The sequence below is a fragment of the Argopecten irradians genome, chromosome 5 (genome assembly GCF_041381155.1).
Source record: "Argopecten irradians isolate NY chromosome 5, Ai_NY, whole genome shotgun sequence".
Lineage (NCBI taxonomy): Eukaryota > Metazoa > Mollusca > Bivalvia > Pectinida > Pectinidae > Argopecten > Argopecten irradians.
Window position 1 is genome coordinate 15,857,514 of NC_091138.1, and position 21,069 is coordinate 15,878,582.

The following is a 21,069-nucleotide window of genomic DNA, read 5'->3' on the forward strand; positions in this document are numbered from 1 at the left end:
TTCTATGTTTCCTATTTTTTCACATGCTTGATCAGTCATAATCTATCTCTGGAAGCATAAAAAGGAATGTTCACAATGATATGCTTTCTATTTTCACTCGCTACGCTTTTTTCTTGTATTTCTAACACCTCTCCTTCATTAACCAGCTTATCGAAAATGTTCATACACATGTCTCTGCCGTCTATTTCAGATCGATATTCATTGCGATGAACCTCAACTTTCCTGGCGGATACAGTCCACGGTTCGAATCCGAATAAAACTGCGCCTTCCTTAACAGTCACTTCAGCTTAAGTGGACACCAAAAACGTTTTTTATCTTTGTACTTTTCTCTTCGCCAACTTTCCCGATGAAATAGTTAGAGAAGTTTCCGTTAACACTCTCTCCACCCCATGTATCACCAGACGATGGTAAGATCTCGGTAACTTTCTTCTCGTTACCAGATACAGTTCCACCTGGAATGGAACATTGAAAAACAGAAATATTTTTGTCAAACCAAGACTAGCTATCTTGTTTATGAAACCGGCGGGTATTATGCTCTCAATCGGTTTGCTATTAACCTTTTCATCTGCGTTAAATGTATCGCATTGTATAATTTAATTTGCAATTTGCATTTTTTTATATTTTCATTAGACCTAAAGAATTTAAATTAAATGCAAGTCATTTACGTGATTAAATACCATATGCCGGTATGTTGATATCAGACAATAGTTTTGCTGCACGTTAATTAAGACCCAGTATTACACATATCATCTCAAGAGTGTTTTTGAACATGTCGGATAGTGATATTGTAGGGATGTACGCAGCTGTGATTCAGATTGTTTGCCTGTTTGAAGTGACCTATAACTGTTTTTCCTAAAAAAATCTACCATACGCATGTTATAGATATGATAAAAAAAAACCATATCTGATTGCTATGATAGCATTGTTAAGACCCAGTATTACACATATCATCTCAAGATATCATGTTAACGACTGAAACATATCTCACCTTAGATATTATAAGACCCTTTCATACATGTATGTAGATAGAAAGGATATGGGTGTTCTACCTGAAGGTCACAAAATAATGTAATATCCTAGGCTTGCCGAGGGTTTACAATATCCAAACATGAAAATGGCGCTATATTTCTAACGTAAATCCCTCTCTGTGTGTCCTTTACAACACTACCAATTTGGTGTCTGAAACTGGCGCTATCTTACCGAAAAAATAGCATTTTTCTTAATGTCATGACGTTACCCATATGTATTGCATGGGTAGACATATAATACAACCTCAGACGCCATGAGTGTATTGCATTGGATAAACCAGTATTACATCCGTAGGTATGAGAGAAATGCAAATATACGCTTATCCATTACATATATATTCAAGCTTGATTCCTAGATTTTCTTGTCCCGCAATCGGAATCTGTTTGGCATTGAAAATTCAAGACCATTAACATTTGGAATCGTTATTGGATAATTAATCGACTTTTGTAATTAAGCATATCAAACAGCACGCACAATGACTTAAATATACTAATAAATGTTGGTTCAAATAAGCACACCATAATAGAAAAATATATACATGTATCATGTTTGTTTTAACAAATATCCGCACCATGATAGATATGCTAGAACACCCAATATATATCACACGCAAATGCATGTCAAAATATGACAACGAATGGTAAACATCCTATTCTACATTGTAGTATACGTGTTTAATGTAGAATAGGATTTTTACTGATTTCTGATCTAGGTCCCTTTAGCGTCTAAAAATGGTGTATGAGCACTCTGGTGGATCCATGATTATATAAACTGTAACTAATAATCAGATTCCTGTGATTAATAAGTTACGGTTGGATTCCCTTACGCATGAGGCCATCATATAAATAATACCAAACCGTTGCAATTTCAAACTCCAAATGTACACCTTTTCGCAATATCATCGATCAAAACCGTTGCGCAAAGACTGACACAACGATGTAAACAATGGGTCAAACACTCTTTATTCTTCATCAAATACAGCAAAGCGCATATCAGATTAATACATATGAACCTAATTATTTGTTTTCCAGTCATGAGTATCTTGGAAAATAAGCAAGATTCAGATGAAAACGTGAAGGTTTTGCTAGGAACTCGCATCAAGCTGCATGTCAGTGTCACAATTGTAGGAAAAATACGAGTATTTTGCGTAAATTCACAATATTAATACAAAGTAGTATATCTAATTAACACTTGAGCTGACTATCGGTCTGTAACACCATGCGCAATGTCTTTAAACTCTACAAGTTGGAACCTACCTGCTCGGTACTCGTATATCGAAGCGGAAACGGATCAAAATATCATTGCAGTACTAGGTACACTACAGTGTGTGTGTGAATGCTTGGGGAGGCTGCGGACAAGATTCACACTATTACAAAGAGACACAACACGACCATACCGGCAATATAATCGTTTTGTGTCTCTTTGCAATAGTGCCAATCTTGCCCTTTTTATACTGCTATCTGATTGAAGCATGCATATAAATTCAACCGGTAGACCAGTCATCCCATCTCATTATGCCGAGAGCTATGCAGGAGTAGAAACTACCACTTTTATAGAAGTTAGACATATACATAATGCAATACCATGTCCCTCTCACTGACCTCAGCTCCCTGAGAGTCGCTAAAGGCATCGTTCCTGATCCTGAGAGGATGACATTAGTTGGAACTCTCCTACACCACCTTTGTCTATAAAAGGGCTCTTCATATGCTAGCTAGATCGTGCCGGCGTTTTCTTTGTTCACATAATGTACTTGTGTTTTAACTTGGTATGTATCAGAATACAGGAGTTCACTCAAAACACATATATGTAGCCCCATTCACAATGAAGGTCGTTATCAAATTAAATCAAATTCTTGAATGTGTGAAAGGGGCTCTACCAACATTTCAGCGAGAAATACAGATGAAGCAATTAACCGCTTGAAAACAGTGTTGATGTTGACAATCGTGGATGTATACTTCATCTACCATGGAGTTGCAGATCAATCCCCATATTCCGCTATTACAAATCACAAGGTCGTTGAATACTTTGTATTTTTTATTGAATAACACACAAACGGATTGTTCTCTATGTATTATGTCTGACAGAGGTCGGCATAATCTAATACACAGTTATCACTGATTCTGCACAAGTAGCGGAAGTTTGCCGTCTTTCTGTTTACAAACTTGAGAAAAGTTATTTTGCAATATCACGCCACCAGCCGGTTCCATTTCAAAACGATGTGTCAAAAACGAACTTCAATGAAATTTTGATTCAGTAAAGACTACTTATTTCTTATCTCTGAACGTCAATTCCAGTTCTTTCAGTGGTTATGGATATACATAATAATTATGTATATGGTGATCACAGTGATTAGAACACTCTCATATGAAAGTATAGAAAGCCCAAAAATAAACGATGTCCACTGTTTTCAGCTTCCTGCACTTATCGTCATCGGATGACTGTCCATGTTTTATGAGATCACCTTATACATGTACATGTTTACGACGACATGACAGCATTTCAGTGGAGATAATTATTCTTGACTGAAGATTCATTCCATAAGAATTACAATACTTCAATAAAACTTGTCAATCTCCTATGTTCATTCCTCTTGCTGTGATAAGTATCATTCACTAACACGTAAGCTTTATTCCCACGAGTTTTTTTTTTTTAACGGCTTTCATTATAGCTAGCTAGAATGCCATCTGCTCGAATGCTATGAGGATATGTCTTCACCTCTAAAGTATAAATTATACATTGTTTATACTTTAGTGTATATAATATGAGCTGGCCCTCAAATTCCCCATGAAAACAAATTGCATTACTGCAAGGTTGCTGATTGTCCCTACGTCTCTCGTTGACTAATTGCAGCGAGAAAATAATCGATAATATGCTATGGTACATATGGAACACTCACTTTTTTCGAAATGAATTGAAAACGATACTTTAAAAATACATGGTTTATCATTTTAAGCGAAAAAAATTGATTTTTTTATTCGAGAATTAACTTTTCTCCATTTTGCAACAAGATATACCTTTCTTTAGCATATTGCACAACGATATGTGTCTCGCTCTGGCGCCTTTGGGTTCGATAAAGCTTCGGCGACATGTTGTCGCTCTATAAGAAAATCGAATTCTGCGTTGTATTCTCGATCATCATTATCGTTGAATATCTTTACCTCGAATTCAGTCCTTCCGAAGTAGAGTTCTATGCGATACTTTACCGAATCTGGCCATCCCTCAGGTGGGGGTTGAATATCAATCTTCCCTATTCTTTTACATGATTCCTCTGTGACGTACTCGCATGAACTGTCACTGGAAACGAAGAAAGGAAAGGTCATGGCTACATATTTTCTATTTCCGCTCTTGTGTGACGAGCTGTATTGTTCAGTTACGCGTTTTTCGTGTATTTCTAACACCTCTCCTTCAGTAACCAGTCTACCGAAAATATTCTCACACATGTCTCTGCCGTCTATTTCAGATCGATATTCCTCTCGATGAACCCCAACTTTGAATGATCGATTGCAGTCGATACCGTAAGTATACCGACACATCCTGGCGGATACAGTCCAGGGTTCGAATCCGAACAAGACTGCGCCTTCCATAACAGCCACTTCAGCTTTGGTGGGAACTATAACCGTTTTCGAGGCAAACTCTTGTTTTACCATGTTTGAAACATAGTCAGACTGGGCCCCACCTCCAACCATCAGAATTAGATTAATGTCGACGACTCTGTCTAGTATATTCTTCATGTGTCTGATGATGTTGTTTGTTGAACCAAAGAAAGATCTGACGATGTCATAGCTTATGTCCATTTTCCAGGACTTGCTTAAATCGATCTCCATTTCTGCGTCTGAAATGATAATAGGTGGTACATCCAGGCGAATCCCTCTTTCAGAATTTCTCTTCAATTTCCTCTTTTTTTCTTCAAAATTGGCCTCGAGTTTCATCCAATGAGACTTTCGGGTTCGTTTTATATGTTCACTTTTCTCTCCACCAATTTTCCTATTAAAGTAATTAAAGAAGCTTTGGTTAACAGTCTCCCCACCCCAATCGCCACCAGACGCCGGTACGATCTCAGTAACTTTCTTCCCGTTACCAGATACTTCATGCACTGCAATGTCTACGGTTCCACCTGTAATTAGAAATAGAGAAATAATAGTGTTTTGGTCAAAACAGAGGGTAACTTTTTATAATATTCTATCAAAATATACATGTAGCAAAAAACGTTTTAATTTCACCTTCAAGATACAGGTTGATGTCAGATAAAATTTTCCTGCCTGTCACATTAAGACTCAGATATAACTCATATTTTTTCAAGTTATCATATTTACGACCAAAGGCTTTTATTCGCATTGTTATGAAATATTGAGCATAATGTACATGTATATGTTTATTCATTGCCAAACTTGAGCTATTCACCAATAATTGGAACTCGTTTGGCTGTCGGAGGTCATTTATTTTTAAGGAACGTAATTGGATCAAAGAAGGGTTGGTGTATATTATGCATTTGATTGGAAATATATATCCGACTTAACTATATCAACCAAAATTAACTTAAATTCAAAATTTGTTTGGTAAAGTATGATGGTTACATTTAAAGAAGGTTGAATTGAAAAACGAAGAATAAAAGGAAAAAATATCAAATGACAGAAGTATACATTTGTTTGTTTGATTAGTTAACGTCCTATTAACAGCCAGGGTAAGGATGATGGCCTCTCATAAATGCGGTGTGTAGCGTGTGTGAAGTACGAGGTGCGTGTTTTGGGAGACTGCGGTATGTTCGCATTGTGTCTTCTTGTATAATGAAACTGTTGCCCTTTTTATAGTGCTATCACTGAAACATTCATCTCGTTGAGCAAGTTTCTTGGATTGTTTTTTGTTGTGTTTTTTTTTGAACCAGGAAAAATGCTACCAATTAAGCAAGAAAGTTTCTTGGAAACGTAAAGAAAGCACATTGTATGATTTTCAAAATTCATTAATAACTGTTCTGGATAAGTTCGACTCATGATAATTGATTTTGTAACTAGAAATTCTTGAGACTAGAAACGAATTAATCAATTAAGCAGGAAATTTAGACTTGAAGAAATACCACTTGCCTCCAATGTCAACAACCATGTACCGTCCACCATGATGGAGAAAACTAAGAATATCATTCTCGTCCCTGCCACCGGATGTACTGGGTAGATACCGGCAGTATAGAGCAGCAGCTTCCGGTTCTAAGGCAAGCCTCAATTTGTCTTTGTCTATTCCAGCCTACAATATATATTTATCAAAGGGTAATAAGACGACTACATGAATGTAAAACCATATGTGCACTAAAAAGACGAATTGAGATGAATTCACCTGTTCAGTATTGGGAACAAGAAAATCGAAATATTCAAAAATGGTTATTTTTTTATTTTGCACAAATGATTAATTTATTGCTGAAAATCTGTCATTGTATATCAAAATTTACTTAAGCATTGAATGCGACGAGTTGAATGCGCACGCTATCTCAAATGAAAATAGAAATTGTCATTGAAGGGCTTTTCACCACCAAGGGGTAATGGTCAAGGTCATTCATATTTACAAACTCGGTAGCCATTTATCTCGTCATACTACATGCGAAATAAAAGGTCTCTAGGCCTTCCAGAATAAGAAGTCGTTTGGAAATTTAATTTTTAACAAACTTGATAGCTCTTTATCTCAGCATGTTTTTATATGTGCAATATCAGGAAAATATTTTATTGATTTTTTCGAATAATTGAACTGTTGAACTTTGTACCTTATTTCCATCCGGAAGATGACGTTTTACAGAAAAGTGTTACATAAGTTGTTTGTTCCTTTTTTTAGTCTACACAACATATCAAAAATGAAAGAAATTCGCCAAGCCATTAACGAGATATATTGACATAAATTTAAAATTGTAAATGCGGTCATAGCGGCCAAATGTGATATATGATTTTTGACCAACATAAAACTGCTGCTGTCACACATTCAACATAGGTGAAAACACCTAACAATGCTAATCAAAAGGTAACCGATGTAATACAAAAACTCCAAAATCACAGAAACTTATACCAATCTTACCTCGACAGCCGCCTCCCTCATGAACTGTTTTGCTGGTTCGTTCCAGATAGCAGGTACCGTGAGAACCCAGGTGATATCTTTCTCTGATACTTGATTGATCTGGCTTACAGCCTTTCTCACTAGGTAGCCAATGCTCTCCGAGAATATCCTCATGGCAGGCAGAGATTTACCAGACTCGTCTGTTATCGTCAGATTCCGTGACAGTTTCTTAGTAAAAATATAAAAATACTGGTCATAATTTGAGAAAGTGTAATTTTAGTACAATAGGGTTAATAATACAAAATAAAGGATTTTAATTTAAGGCATTGACAAAGAGAAGTTCTTCACTCCAAAACAAATTATGTTTTGGTCAACGTATAAAGAATAGTTTATGGTGTTATTTTTTGAAGAATACACCTGAAATTTCAACAAAATGTAACACCTTTTTCCGGGTCAAGAATCAAAGTCAGAGCATATGATCAAAGTAACTTTAAAGAGCAAATATCAATGAAATCATTTAAAACATACCATTTTGTCAAAGAGTTGCATTTTGAATTTGCTGAAATAATACCATTTCTGGTGTTCTTTGTATTCAGTTAGGTCAGAAAACTTCTCCTGTGCTTCGTATCCAAAAGAATGAAATTCTTTATCTGGACCAAAAAGAGCCACGGTGGGAGCTTTTGCTAAAGAAAGGTTCCCCGCCATTCCAGAAGACCAGCTGTTGCGGAAGATCTCTCTGGATTCATTGCTCTTCTTAAACTCGCTCCTGAAGGAAAATGCATACCCGGAATATGACGTTCCAAAGTCTATCGCCACCACAGCCGCTGGTAAGTAGCTATCAGCAGCCATTTTGTTTACGTACCTTTTTCATTCCTGTAGAAAATAATTTCTGGTATCTGAATAGTATTCTAAAGACAAATGTCCAGATGATGAGAAAAATAGTTGATACAGATACATGATGTTGTTACAACAAAGGAAAGGGTCTAAGATATCATAACCCCCGCCCATCGCGAATGTTCGATATGTAGCTCTAGCACGCTTAAAAATAAAATTGCATCTGTAAACTAATTAATCTTCAAGAAAAACAAACGAAATCAATTGTGCCACTTTTCATGTTCTTTGTCTTCATTTAACTCATATTCAAATGAATGCAAAAAATCTATGTTAGGATCAAAACGTTCATTCGGCATTCAAATATTGCTATAGAAAATAAAGCACTATTAAATGCATGGTAGCTGTTAACAAATTGTTTGCCATTATAAGTTTACTTCAAGAAAACAAATCGACCACTGTCCATTGCAACAGTTTAAATGTTGTACAGACGAGTTCATATATTATAATTTGTCCATAGAAAGGAGACGGGAATAACATTCGATAACAAAATACTATGCAACAAAGCAGTGAATAATGAATTTAAGCATTTTCTGATGCAATGTCCAATATTATATCAGAGCAGAGATATATGGCTTGAACAAATAGTAAATTGTCGAAAAGTACGTACAGTGTGATAAGATAGGAACAGACGGAAAGTGCTCATTCATTCTTGATGGGAGTAAAGACATTGTCTTAGATGATGAAAAAAGGGAGAACATGATGGTTGCTAAAAGTAACAAAATACCTGGAATGTTCACAGAAATTAACGCCATTATCCAGAATACAAAGTCAGTGACTCCATGAGATTTAATAATATTGTACATATGTAACATATTTATTATTTAAAACGACAAGACAATGTATTTTCCCATACTTCACAGGAATATCCCCTGGTTGCTAGGGAAATGATAACTCTGTCTTACACAGTGGGGTGTAAGATCTGTCTTACACAGTGGGGTGTAAGATCTGTCTTACACAGTGGGGTGTAAGATCTGTCTTACACAGTGGGGTGTAAGATCTGTCTTACACAGTGCTAGGGTGATAAGATCTGTCTTACACAGTGGGGTGTAAGATCTGTCTTACACAGTGGGGTGTAAGATCTGTCTTACACAGTGGGGTGTAAGATCTGTCTTACACAGTGGGGTGTAAGATCTGTCTTACACAGTGGGGTGTAAGATCTGTCTTACACAGTGGGGTGTAAGATCTGTCTTACACAGTGGGGTGTAAGATCTGTCTTACACAGTGGGGTGTAAGATCTGTCTTACACAGTGGGGTGTAAGATCTGTCTTACACAGTGGGGTGTAAGATCTGTCTTACACAGTGGGGTGTAAGATCTGTCTTACACAGTGGGGTGTAATATCTGTCTTACACAGAGGGGTGTAAGATCTGTCTTACACAGTGGGGTGTAAGACAGCTCAGACGCGCTAGACAATTACGTTACGTCATCAATAAATGCGGCGTAACCGCGGCGTGCATTGTAGATGGCGTCATCAATTTTCCCTGCATAATGGCGCAACTTAACAGCTGGAAAAAAAACCAGGAATTTCGGAAAAAGAATCAAACATGGGTATCTCAAGTAGACAGGGATATATCTCAACCCTCGTGAAAGATATTGGCCGTCAACCGTCGGCAAGCCTCGGGTTGAGATATCTGTCCACTTGACAGACCCATGTAAGATTCTATTAATCTCTATTAAGAGGAAATAAATAAGTCATGTCTGTCTGTCTATATTTTGAAATGTTCATAGAAAGGAGACGGTAAAACGTTCGATAAAAACATATCTTCAATCAGCGTGTAGGAGTTCATGAATTAACTTCAATTAATTTGATATTGGAGCAAAATATCTGTCAAATTACGGATTACGATAAACTTGCCATGTTCTGCAGATAATAATACAAAAAAACCGGGCTGCTCTCAACTTTCACGTTGAAAAACTAATCAATTTATTGTCATTATACTACAAAATGACTTCTAGTTAAAGGACTGTCTTGATAAAACAAGAATTTTAAACACCTCTTGAGTCATTTGAGAAGTTTTCGTCACGTTTCTTGATAATTTGCCAGTTGTGCAATGAGGCGTACAAACACATTTTATGTACGCTTGTTAAGATACGACATTTCCTCAATTCTGTTCTTCATAGACAATATATTAATGACCATTTCCTCCGGAATGTTTTATATACATGGAATATGATAGAAAATACAAAAATACTCCACTCAACATTAAGATTTAGACCACATTATTTTTTAATATAAATAAGACTGATTTTAACTGCATATAAACAAAATATTTGGATCTAACGAACCATCCTGAATCAATTTGTAACTTAGGTGGTGGAAATGATAGAACCGTGTTATATAGCACATATTTTACCTTATAATTCATGGTTTCAACTTCCTGGTTGTGTTGCACTGTTGTCTGTACTAACGATACTGTTGGTTGTGCACAATGTACATAAACTGTCATCTGTCACATGATGATAACATGTTATCGGTAATTGCTCACTGTATGTTGTTTATGCATTACTTTGTAACTTGTACCTGGCATGGTGAGATAGATCGGACAAGCCAACGAGGTATACCTCATAACATGAAACGTGATATGATATATTTAAACTAGTTTGAAAATGTGCCATTCTAAGTACAGTAACACAACGAGGTATACCTTATAATTATCCTTCTAATAATGTTTCACTGATAGGTGTAAAACACAAAAGAATCAATGTGTCGACAGTTATCTAATCAACTAAACAATTAACCTTTCAGATAGCATTGCTACTTCAGAATTATTATAAATCCATACAGATTTTCTTATGGCAATATTATTAGTATATTTGTTGAGCCTATCGGTCACCCGTTTTCTTTATCTTTCATATTTTTGCTTGTGTTGAACGAAGTATAAATAATTATGAAAATTATTTGGAATTACTATCTGCACAAAGACAGAAAAACATTCTTTTTAAAATGATATTGGCAGTTATGATGTTTGCATTTCTTACGGATTGCCATTCTGGTGTGATTGGCAATATAACATCCTCTTGTGATGCTACATCCAATATGTAGTTGATGAACTGTGAAGTCGGTTATCTTTGTCTCACCAGAATATATTAATCCACTTTATGATTTTAAAAACCTATACTCGTCTTCATATTTGAAAATTTCTTGGTGTATAATTATTTATCAAAACATAGTACGTCATAGTACAAGTGACAGTATCTTAGGGGAACAACACAGTATCGTAAGATTATTTGAATTTTCAAACTTATTTATATATTTTCAGTCAAAATTTGCGGAAATGTATACTTTTGAGACTATGATATCGGTTTTCGAAATTGAACATTAATTTAATATAGTTTTGGACCTAAAAAGGAACCCTGGTGTACACCTCGGGATGGCAACAATAAATCATTCCTAGCACAGGCCACTGGCGCCTTTTGAATATTTTAAAGTTATCTTACAGGTTCACTGTCATAGAACTACAAAATGCAACTGGGTTTTGTTAAATTGGTTCGTGGGCAAAATTCAATGGTAGGTGTAACAGGTCCTTTATATGAAGCCCTCTCCCTACAGAATTGTGATTAATAATATAACAAAGAACACAAAAATATGCTAGGTCCGGTCGAAATGTCATCTTGCCTCTTACTTTAACCATCACCGCCATGTTCATTTGTTCTTCTTACCAACAAGCACAACACTACATAATTTGCATAATCCAGTCACGATATGTTAAATCGAGAAGCATTCAGAGAAAAAAGGAACATGGCGGTGATATTTAAAGTACGTGAGCTACACGATATTTAAATGGTGTTTCTACAAAGTACGGGCCATTACACCTCCAAAGGAGTTTGTGGATGAACACAGTTATGGGTACTGTTTACCACCACAAGCGTAGATTTTGTGATTATTTTGGCTTGGTTTTTGAGGTACCCATTAGAGGCGAGACGACATTTCGACCGGACAGGGCAATGTTTACCTAGCATATTTTTCAAAAATTTCCCGATTCATCAAGCCATAACTTCGTCAATACTTGGCTAATTTTGTTCATCAAGCACTCACCGGAAAGATAAATTATTTTTCTTTAAGGTAAGATATACTTCAATGTTGTATAGAACCCATTTATTAAAATAATCACGGTTTAAAAAACAATAGGTCAGTTTTTCTCGACCGCCGAGTTCATACCCTTGATACTATCATACATATATATGTACAGTGGACCCGCGATAATCCGGACGCCGATAGTCCAGAAAACTCACAATCCGGACGGAAATGTCAAGGAACGTATTTCCGTAACGTTATTTATACTCACTAGTCCGGAAATTCGTAGTCCGAATCCGGAACTCCATTTTGGGAACGGAACGAATTTTCGTTAATAAAATCCCGCAATAATCCGGAAAATTTGTTGTCGCCACGTGCCGAGAAATTCCAAGGCCAACTACAGTCATGTGTACAATACACACTATCATTTGACACTGAGTGTGTTGTCATAACAACGGCTGCCAGGTCATAGCAACGGGCGTTTACCTGAACACCTTTCACACGGGTACATGCAGCCATGTAACGGTTCATTGGTTTTCTATAGGGGATCAAACTTCAGTGTTGTAATTGAGATACGCAATATATATTTTTAGCCACACACTTTTAAACATGACGTTTGAACTTGGGTAAGGGTACGTATGCTGTAGATACCTTACTTGTTTCGCATGCAGAATTTTATCGATATGAGTATCAGATACAATAAAGTGAGATAATACTTACAAAATTAATAAGAATTTTAAACGTCTGTGGTATAAGATATAAAGGCTACGGCACATGCCATAACGTGTGTGACATTGTGCAGGAAGTTAGACGTGAACGGGCGCGTGGTTGTTACACTCGTCTGTAAGTCAGAAAGCAAAGACTTGTAGAAATTGTCACTAAAAACACACATTATACAAAATAACAATTATATGAGTTCCTAAATTGTTCACAATTATTTGTGTAGCATACATAGTATACAATTAGCTATGGCTTTAGGTTTCGTATTTTGAAAAAGAAACACGTTTATTAATTATTAACGTAATGATATATAAATACCTATAAAACATAACAAACGAAGTATTGATTATAATACACGTATATTACAAAAAAAAGCCTGTCTCTTACGCGACAATTTAATTGACTAAGAGCACGGAATTCGGCAGTCCCGAAAACTCGCAATCCAGACGGTTTAGACTGGGAACGAAGGTGTTCGGATTATCGAGGGTCCACATAAATGGATTGCTCTCTATATAATACGTCTGGCAGAGGTCGGCAGAATCTACTATTAGGTTTTACTGATTCTACACAAGTAGCGAAAGTGTGCGGTCTTTCTGAAGCAATCTCTGTAAGTACTGGTACATTATATACGGACCATTGGTTGGACGTGCCTAAGTCCCTGTGTGTATTAATGCACAAGAAATATATCATCACAATTGCCTTTTTGTAATTTTAATGAAACAGTCCTTAACTTACACATTATAGGAAAAATATCTTGCATTATTTTACATCAAGTGAGAGCATTCTGATTGGTCGAGAGATTTGTTATTTTACACTATCACACAGCCGTTAGCATTAGAACGACTATCCTGCAAGATGGCGTGAATTGCTTATGAAAATAAATGTATTCATTGCAACAATATATTTATTATGAGATTTCATTGGAAATTGGATAACTTGCTGGGAAATCCACCAGACTATAACAGTTTTTCAGAATAGATGAATGCTTGTTCTACACTAAAATCTCGATAGATGCAAACCCTGCGTGACCACGATTTATCAGGAATATGGCGCCCAAAGCCCGGACATATTCAGGTCTGTTTCTGTCATTCGTTTTAATATTACTTCAACAGGCAATGCTTGTAACAAACCGAATATCCGTCTGATTCAAGTGTTCTTGCTACGTGGCTATCCTGCAAGATGGCGTGATTTGCATACGATTAATTTCTAACTGCTACGCCTCAAGCGGCGTAGCTAAAAAGGAGATCTTTATTCGAAAACTAACTTATCATCATTTTGCAACAAGATATACCTTAGTATTTTCTACCGATTTTCTTTAGCATATTGCACAACCATATGCCCTGGTGCCTTTGGGCTTGGTAAAACCTCGGGGACATTTTGTCGTTCAATGAGAAAATCGAACTCTGCGCTGTATTCTCGATCATCGTTATCGTTGAATATCTTAACCTCAAATTCAGTCCTTCCGAAGTACATTTCTAAGCGATGTGTTACCAAATCTGGCCATCCGTCAGCTGGGGGATGGATTTCAATATTCCCTATTCTTTTACACGATTCCTCAGTGACATATTGGCATGATCTGTCATTGGAAGCGAAAAATGGACAGATCATGACCACATTTTTTCTACTTTCGCTCTTGTGCGTTGACCTACACTGTTCAGTTACGCGTGTTTCGTGTATTTCTAACACCTCTCCTTCAGTAACCAACTTGTCAAATATATTATCACACATGTCTCTGCCGTCTACTTCACGTCTATACTCCTCTCGATGGACCCCAACTTTGAATGGATGAATGCACGCGATACCGTAAGTATACCGACACATTCTGGCGGATACAATCCATGGTTCGAATCCGAACAAGACTGCGCCTTCCATAACAGCCACTTCAGCTTTGGTGGGCACCATAACCGTTTTAGAGGAAAACTTTTGTTTTACCATGTTTGAAACATAGTCCGACTGAGCCCCACCTCCAACCATCAGAATTAGATCAATGTCGACGACTCTGTCCAGTATATGCTTCATGTGTCTGATGATGTTGTTTGTTGAATTAAAGAACGATCTGAAGATGTCATTGCTTATGTCCATTTTCAATGAAGAATTTAAATCGATGTTCAACTTCCCTTCTATAATTATAGGAGGCGGTATATCGAGTCGAATCTCTCGCTTGAATGTAGTTGTCAATTGCCTCTTTTTCTCCTCAAAGTTAGCCTCCAGTTTCATCCAATGAGATGTTCGATTCATTTTTATCTTTTTACTTATCTCTTTGCCAACCTTCCCGATGAAATAGTCGAAGAAACTTTGGTTGACACTTTCTCCACCCCAATCGCCACCAGACGCCGGTAATATCTCGGTAACGTTCTTCCCGTTACCAGATACCTCATGCACTGCAATGTCTACGGTTCCACCTGTAAGCAGAAATAGAGAAATAATAGGGATTTGGTCAAAGCAGAGTGTATCTTATTATTATATTCTATCAAAATATACATGTAGCAAAAAGGTTTTAATTTCAACTTCAGCATACAGGTATGTTGATATCAAATAAGAGCTTTTAAGAAATTCGGATATTACTCAGATCTTCTCAAGTATCATATTCACGACCGAATACTTATTTGCATTGTTATGAAATATTGAGCCAAACAGATGTCACTCCGAATATAGATCGATATATGTTTATTCAATACCAAACTTGATTCCGGGGAGCTATCAGCTAACAATTGGAACTAGTTTGCGTGTCAGAAGTAATTTATTTTTAGAAACTTAATAGGGACTTAGATAATACAAGATGCCAATGTCATAGTACTGATGTTTCTGTTGGATATCTAAACGACTGATTGAAGCAGGGTTGCTGTCTATTATGTTAAGGGTATTTATTCGACTTTGGGTATATCAACCAAAATTAATTTGAATGCAACATTTGTTTGGTTAAATTAAAAAAAGGTTAAGTTGAAAAAGATTTGCAAACGGGTACAGTTCACATCTTTCTACCAATTAAGCAAAAGTGATTCTTGGATACGTGAAGAAAACACTTGCCTCCGATGTCGACAACCATGTATCGTCCACCATAATGGAGAAAACTAAGAATATCATTCTCGTCCTTGCCACCGGATGTACAGGGTAGATACCGACAGTATAGAGCAGCAGCTTCCGGTTCTAGGGCAAGCATCAATTTGTCCTTATCTATCCCAGCCTAAAATGCAAGCCAAACACCGTTATACATGTAGTGTTGAATTATGTTAATGTGATAACCATGTAATTTACAAAAGGTTACCGTAGGATGAATATTCTTAACATTTCATAGCTAAAAGAAAATGATTTCATCTGATGACTCTTTTTCGAGCATTCATGTTCATTTTAACAAATGTATCGCATACATTTTGACAAATATAGAAAGTGTAAATCATGGAGTTTTGTAATCTACATGTAAAATAAAGATAGAGCCATATGAAGCAGACAAGAATAATGCGTTATGTTTTACAAGAGAGGTAATCCTTTTTTGATTTAGTCCTACAGATAGTCGTTAATTTGGCCGTCATCCGGCGGATCACAAAACTCGAGGTGTTCCGATTGAGATTGATACATCAAAACGTTCTAAAACAAATGTGCAAAGCTTTTCAGTGTTGAGAACTAGAAAAACGAAATCTTTAAAAAAAAAGTTATTTTTATTATTATCATCATTATTTGAACACATGTCCATTTTATTGCTGATAAATCTGTCATTGTATATTCAAATTTACTTACAACATTGAATGCATCGAATTAAATGCGCATGCTAAGTTACTTAAGAGAAACAATGCTAACAAACATTTAACTATAAAACATTCAATACAAAAACTTTTAAAAAGTATCTACCATTCAAAGATCCTCTAATTAGTCTACCTTAACAGCCGCCTCCCTCATGAACTGTTTTGCTGGTTCGTTCCAGATAGCAGGTACCGTGAGAACCCAGGTGATATCTTTCTCTGATAGCTGACTAGTTTTGTGTCTAGCCCGATTGATCTGGCTTACAGCCTTTCTCACTAGGCAGCCAATGCTCTCCGAAAATATCCTCATGGCAGGAAGAGATTTGCCAGACTCGTCTGTTATCGTCTGATTTCGTGACAGTTTCTTAGTAAAAATATAAAAAGACAGATCATATTAAGGTACAATATACAAAATATATACATTTTCGTATGTTATTATTGTTCTAAAGAAACTTTTAATTTTTGTTTCGCAAATGTAGTGGGCCTTTAAAGCAAACAGAGCACTTTCCCCCCGACATTTCAAAAATATGCTACTTCCCTTTTTCCATGCCAAATATCAAAGTAAAGGCATATTGAGATTGTCAAAGTGATTTGAAAAAAAAAACCCTAATATTATCATTTTAAACATACCATTTTGTCAAAGAGTTGCATTTTGAATTTGCTGAAATAATACCACTCCTTGTGTTCTTTGTATTCAGTGAGGTTAGAAAATTGCTTCTGTGCTTCATATCCAAAAGAATGAAATTCCTTGTTTGGATCAAAAAGAGCCACGGTGGGAGCTTTTAATGAAAGGTTCCCCGCCATTCCAGAAGACCAGCTGTTGCGGAAGATCTCTCTGGATTCATTGCTCTTCTTAAACTCGCTTCTGAAGGAAAATGCATACCCGGAATATGACGTTCCAAAGTCTATTGCCACCACAACCACCGGCAAGTCGCTATCATCAGTCATGTTGTTTAGTACTTATGTACTTATTTCATTCCTGCAGAAAATAATTTCTGGTATAAGAATATCATTCTAAAGATAAATATCCAGATGAGGAGAAAAATAGTTGATACAGATACATGATGTTGTTACAACAAAGGAAAGGGTCTAAGATATCATAACCCCCGCCCACCGCGAATGTTCGTTGTGTAGCTCTAGAAAAAACACGCTTAAATACATTGCACTTGTAAACTAATTTATCTTCAGCTCTTATCTAAATGAATGAAATCCAAAACGTTCATACTGAATGCAAATACTGCTATAAAAAACACTTTTAAATGCGTGGCAGTTGTTAAATAATTGTTTGCCAATATAAGTTAACTTCAAGAAAATAAATCGACTACTGTCCATTACGATAGTTTAAATGCTATACAGACGAGTTCATAGATTCTGAAATGTTCTTAGAAAGGAGACAGGAAAACGTTGGATAACAAAAAACAGATCTTTTTTGCCGTCAGCGTGTAGGAGTTCAAACCCGAGAAGAAAACAAAATGCAGGTCCACTAGTGTCTGCTGATATAGAACCTCTTACTAGTACATTTGTACTTGCAAACTTTGTCCCTGGAATACTCAAATGCCAATGTCTTAAAAGACAATCCGTGAAAATTCCGGATTATGATAAACTTACCATATTCTACAAATAATAATAAAAAAACGGACTGCTCTCAAAGATTGCAATGGATCAAAAGCGGTCAGCTCGTGAAACAAGGGACCACTTCATGCTTCAAACCATAGCAACGTTAACGTTGAAAAAACTAACCAATTTATTGCTATTATACTACAAAAGGACTTCCAGTTAAAGGACTGTCTTGATGAAAGAACACTTTTAAATACCTTTGAGTCATTTGAGAAGTTTTCGTCATAAAAAACTTTGACACGTTTCATGATAATTTGCCTGTTGTGTTATGAGGCGGACAAACACATTTTATGTACGCTTCTTAAGATACGACATTTCCTCAATTCTGTTGTTCATAGACAATATATTAATGAACATTTCCTCCGGAATGTTTTATATACATGGAACATGATAGAAAATACAAAAATACTCCTCTCAACATTAAGATTTAGACCACATTATTTTGCAATCTAATTAAGACTGCTTTTAACTGCATATAAACATATAACAAATCATCCTGAATCAATATGTCACTTCGGTGGTGGAAATGATAGAACCATGTTATATAGTACATATTTTACCTTATAATTCATGGTTTCAACTTCCTGATTGTGTTGCACTGTTGTCTGTACTAACGATACTGTTGGTTGTGCACAATGTACACAATGTCATCTGTCACATGATGATAACATGTTATCGGTAATTGCTCACTGTATGTTGTTTATGCATTACTTTGTAACTTGTACCTGGCATGGTGAGATAGATATGATAGATCGGACAAGCCAACGAGGTATACCTTATAACATGATACGTGCTGACAGTGTACCCATATGATATATTAAAACTAGTTTGAAAATGTGCCATTCTAAGTACAGTAACACAACGAGGTATACCTTATATAATGAAACGTGCTGACATTGTACATTTGACATTTAATATCGTCCCATTAGAGCAACAAGGTGCTATCTCCGATTTTTTTTATGGTTTTGAGAAAATCGCCTTTAAAGTTTTTAACAGTTATTACATCTAATTAACAAGTGTGGCCATCACTTATGCTTAATTTGTTTATAGTTTAATATATTATGTAGAATTTAGGATAAAACTCTAACTAACATTTGTCATGTCGAAACCTGATAATTATATAGCACCTTGTTGCACGTACATTTTTAAGTATCAAGAAAGGTGCTTTCTCACTAAATGTAACCTTGTTTTATTACGAAAACCATAAAGTTTGATTAAACATTTTATTCAACTTACATTTTAATAGTTTAATGGTGTTTAAATAATGGAAATTATTAATTGCAACATGTAGTTTTAATCAAATTATCGTTCTAATAATGTGTCACTGATAGGTGTAAAACACTCTCACAAAAGAATCAATGTGTCGACAGTTATCTAATCAATAAACCTTTCAGATAGCATTGCTACTTTAGAATTATTATAAATCCATAGTGATTTTCATGGCAATATTATTAGTATATTTGTTGAGCCTATCAGTCACCTGTTTTCTTTATCTTTCATATTTTTGCTTGTGTTGAACGAAGTATAAATACTTATGTAAATCATTTGGAATTACTATCTGCACAAAGACAGAAAAAACATTCTTTTTAAAATGAAATTTGCAGTTATGATGTTTGCATTTAGTATGAATTGCCATGCTAGTGTGGTTGGCAATAGAACATCCCCTTGTGATGCTCTACATCCAATATATAGTCGATGAACTGTGAAATCGGTTCTCTTTGTCAGAATATCTTAATTCACTTTATAATTTTAAAAACCTATACTCGTCTTCATATTTGAAAATTTCTTGGTGTATAATTATTTATCAAAACATAGTACGTCATAATATAATACAAGTGACAGTATCTTAGGGGAACAAGACAGTAGCGTAAGATTATTTGAATTTTCCAAATTATATGAAGCCCTCTCCCTACAGATTAGTAATACACTGTATATTGCAACACAATTTAAGCTACCTCTATCAGGCTATCGGTCACTTAATTGAACAGGTCTGGATCAATATCGATCAGTAACTATAATGTTAATTATGGAATTTACTTTCGTAATTTTGAATGACTTTTAAAAGAGTGGTACTGGTGTAATCAGCTAATTCTGTATTTCACATGTCTGATTCACGTAGTTTGTAATCCTTCTATTATTCCCTCATAATACAGTAAATATTGTGGCTATTCTATCACAAAGAGGTTTAATGGATAATGATTGGTCTAATTGAGGAAGCACAGCTTTTATATCCCCATAGACAACTACAATTTTTAAATTATTGATAACAAGGAAATTATCTAGTCTTTTATTTTTCATAATTATAATTCTGAAACTTGCACTTTTGACCAGAGTTCGTCCAAATGAACCAGTTGATTGTGATTTGGCATTCTTAGATTTTGGAGCCTAGGTGTTTTAATGGCATAAACACAACCTTTTGATGGTTTTGGCGAGTCGCAATCATCATCAACAATCAACATCAATATTTTTTAAAGAGAAACGTGATTCTAAGTTTCTTACATCTTTGTTAGCGATATCACATGATATATTTTTGTTGCACCCATGTGTCTACAGTAACACAACATCATTAATAATCATTAAAAGGTACATGTGAATTGTTAATTGTTTTCAGGGATTAAATACTGCTTTAATGATTTCAGTTATTAATTTTGCCTCTTCGTATTTCGTAAAAATTCTACTTCACTGTCATCTATCCATAATGATGGGAAAATCTACTTCTTCAAATTTCCTTTCTGTAATACTTTCAACTGTATGTCCACATAACTCGTTATTTTGAAATGTTTTAATAGAATCTTCATTTTTCCTATTATCATCGATGAGATCTTTAGTCAGAGGCATCAGACCATTCACGATCTACGTATCATCATATGATATTTTCGATATTGGTATAAATAACGGTTTGTTCCATTGTATAGATCATGTACAAAATTATGAGAAATATAATGAGAGTTTGAGAGTTATTATATTTGCTATCCATGGGGTAAATGATGTTTGGTTCAATTTAATTATGTAATAGTGATTTCAGATGG

The 21,069-nt window shown here is 35.5% G+C and overlaps 2 protein-coding genes across 2 annotated transcripts; both read right to left on the bottom strand.

Moving 5' to 3' along the window:
- Positions 1-2,119: 2,119 nt before the first annotated feature.
- On the bottom strand, positions 2,120-10,488 carry LOC138322989 (heat shock 70 kDa protein 12B-like). Its single transcript, XM_069267275.1, has 5 exons — positions 10,306-10,488; positions 7,588-7,932; positions 7,081-7,287; positions 6,108-6,264; positions 2,120-5,143 (listed from the first exon to the last, which is right to left on the bottom strand). Exons 2-5 carry the CDS (start codon positions 7,906-7,908, stop codon positions 4,050-4,052), a joined length of 1,779 nt encoding a protein of 592 aa, XP_069123376.1. The 5' UTR covers positions 7,909-7,932; positions 10,306-10,488; the 3' UTR covers positions 2,120-4,049.
- Positions 10,489-13,067: 2,579 nt separating this feature from the next.
- Positions 13,068-18,822, bottom strand: LOC138322990 (heat shock 70 kDa protein 12A-like). The gene is made up of 5 exons (XM_069267276.1): positions 18,601-18,822; positions 17,054-17,402; positions 16,560-16,787; positions 15,714-15,870; positions 13,068-15,088 (listed from the first exon to the last, which is right to left on the bottom strand). Exons 2-5 carry the CDS (start codon positions 17,369-17,371, stop codon positions 13,989-13,991), a joined length of 1,803 nt encoding a protein of 600 aa, XP_069123377.1. The 5' UTR covers positions 17,372-17,402; positions 18,601-18,822; the 3' UTR covers positions 13,068-13,988.
- Between the last annotated feature and the right edge of the window lie 2,247 nt (positions 18,823-21,069).

Bases quoted from the DNA above. Each gene is read 5' to 3' on its own strand.
- LOC138322989 (XM_069267275.1), bottom strand. From the start codon at position 7,908: ATGGCTGCTGATAGCTACTTACCAGCGGCTGTGGTGGCGATAGACTTT. The intron at 7,288-7,587 runs GTATGTTTTAAA...ATTTTTACTAAG, and splicing joins TGCAACTCTTTGACAAAATG to AAACTGTCACGGAATCTGAC. The intron at 5,144-6,107 runs GCAAGTGGTATT...TTCTAATTACAG, and splicing joins CATGGTTGTTGACATTGGAG to GTGGAACCGTAGACATTGCA.
- LOC138322990 (XM_069267276.1), bottom strand. From the start codon at position 17,371: ATGACTGATGATAGCGACTTGCCGGTGGTTGTGGTGGCAATAGACTTT. The intron at 16,788-17,053 runs GTATGTTTAAAA...ATTTTTACTAAG, and splicing joins TGCAACTCTTTGACAAAATG to AAACTGTCACGAAATCAGAC. The intron at 15,089-15,713 runs GCAAGTGTTTTC...TTCTGCTTACAG, and splicing joins CATGGTTGTCGACATCGGAG to GTGGAACCGTAGACATTGCA.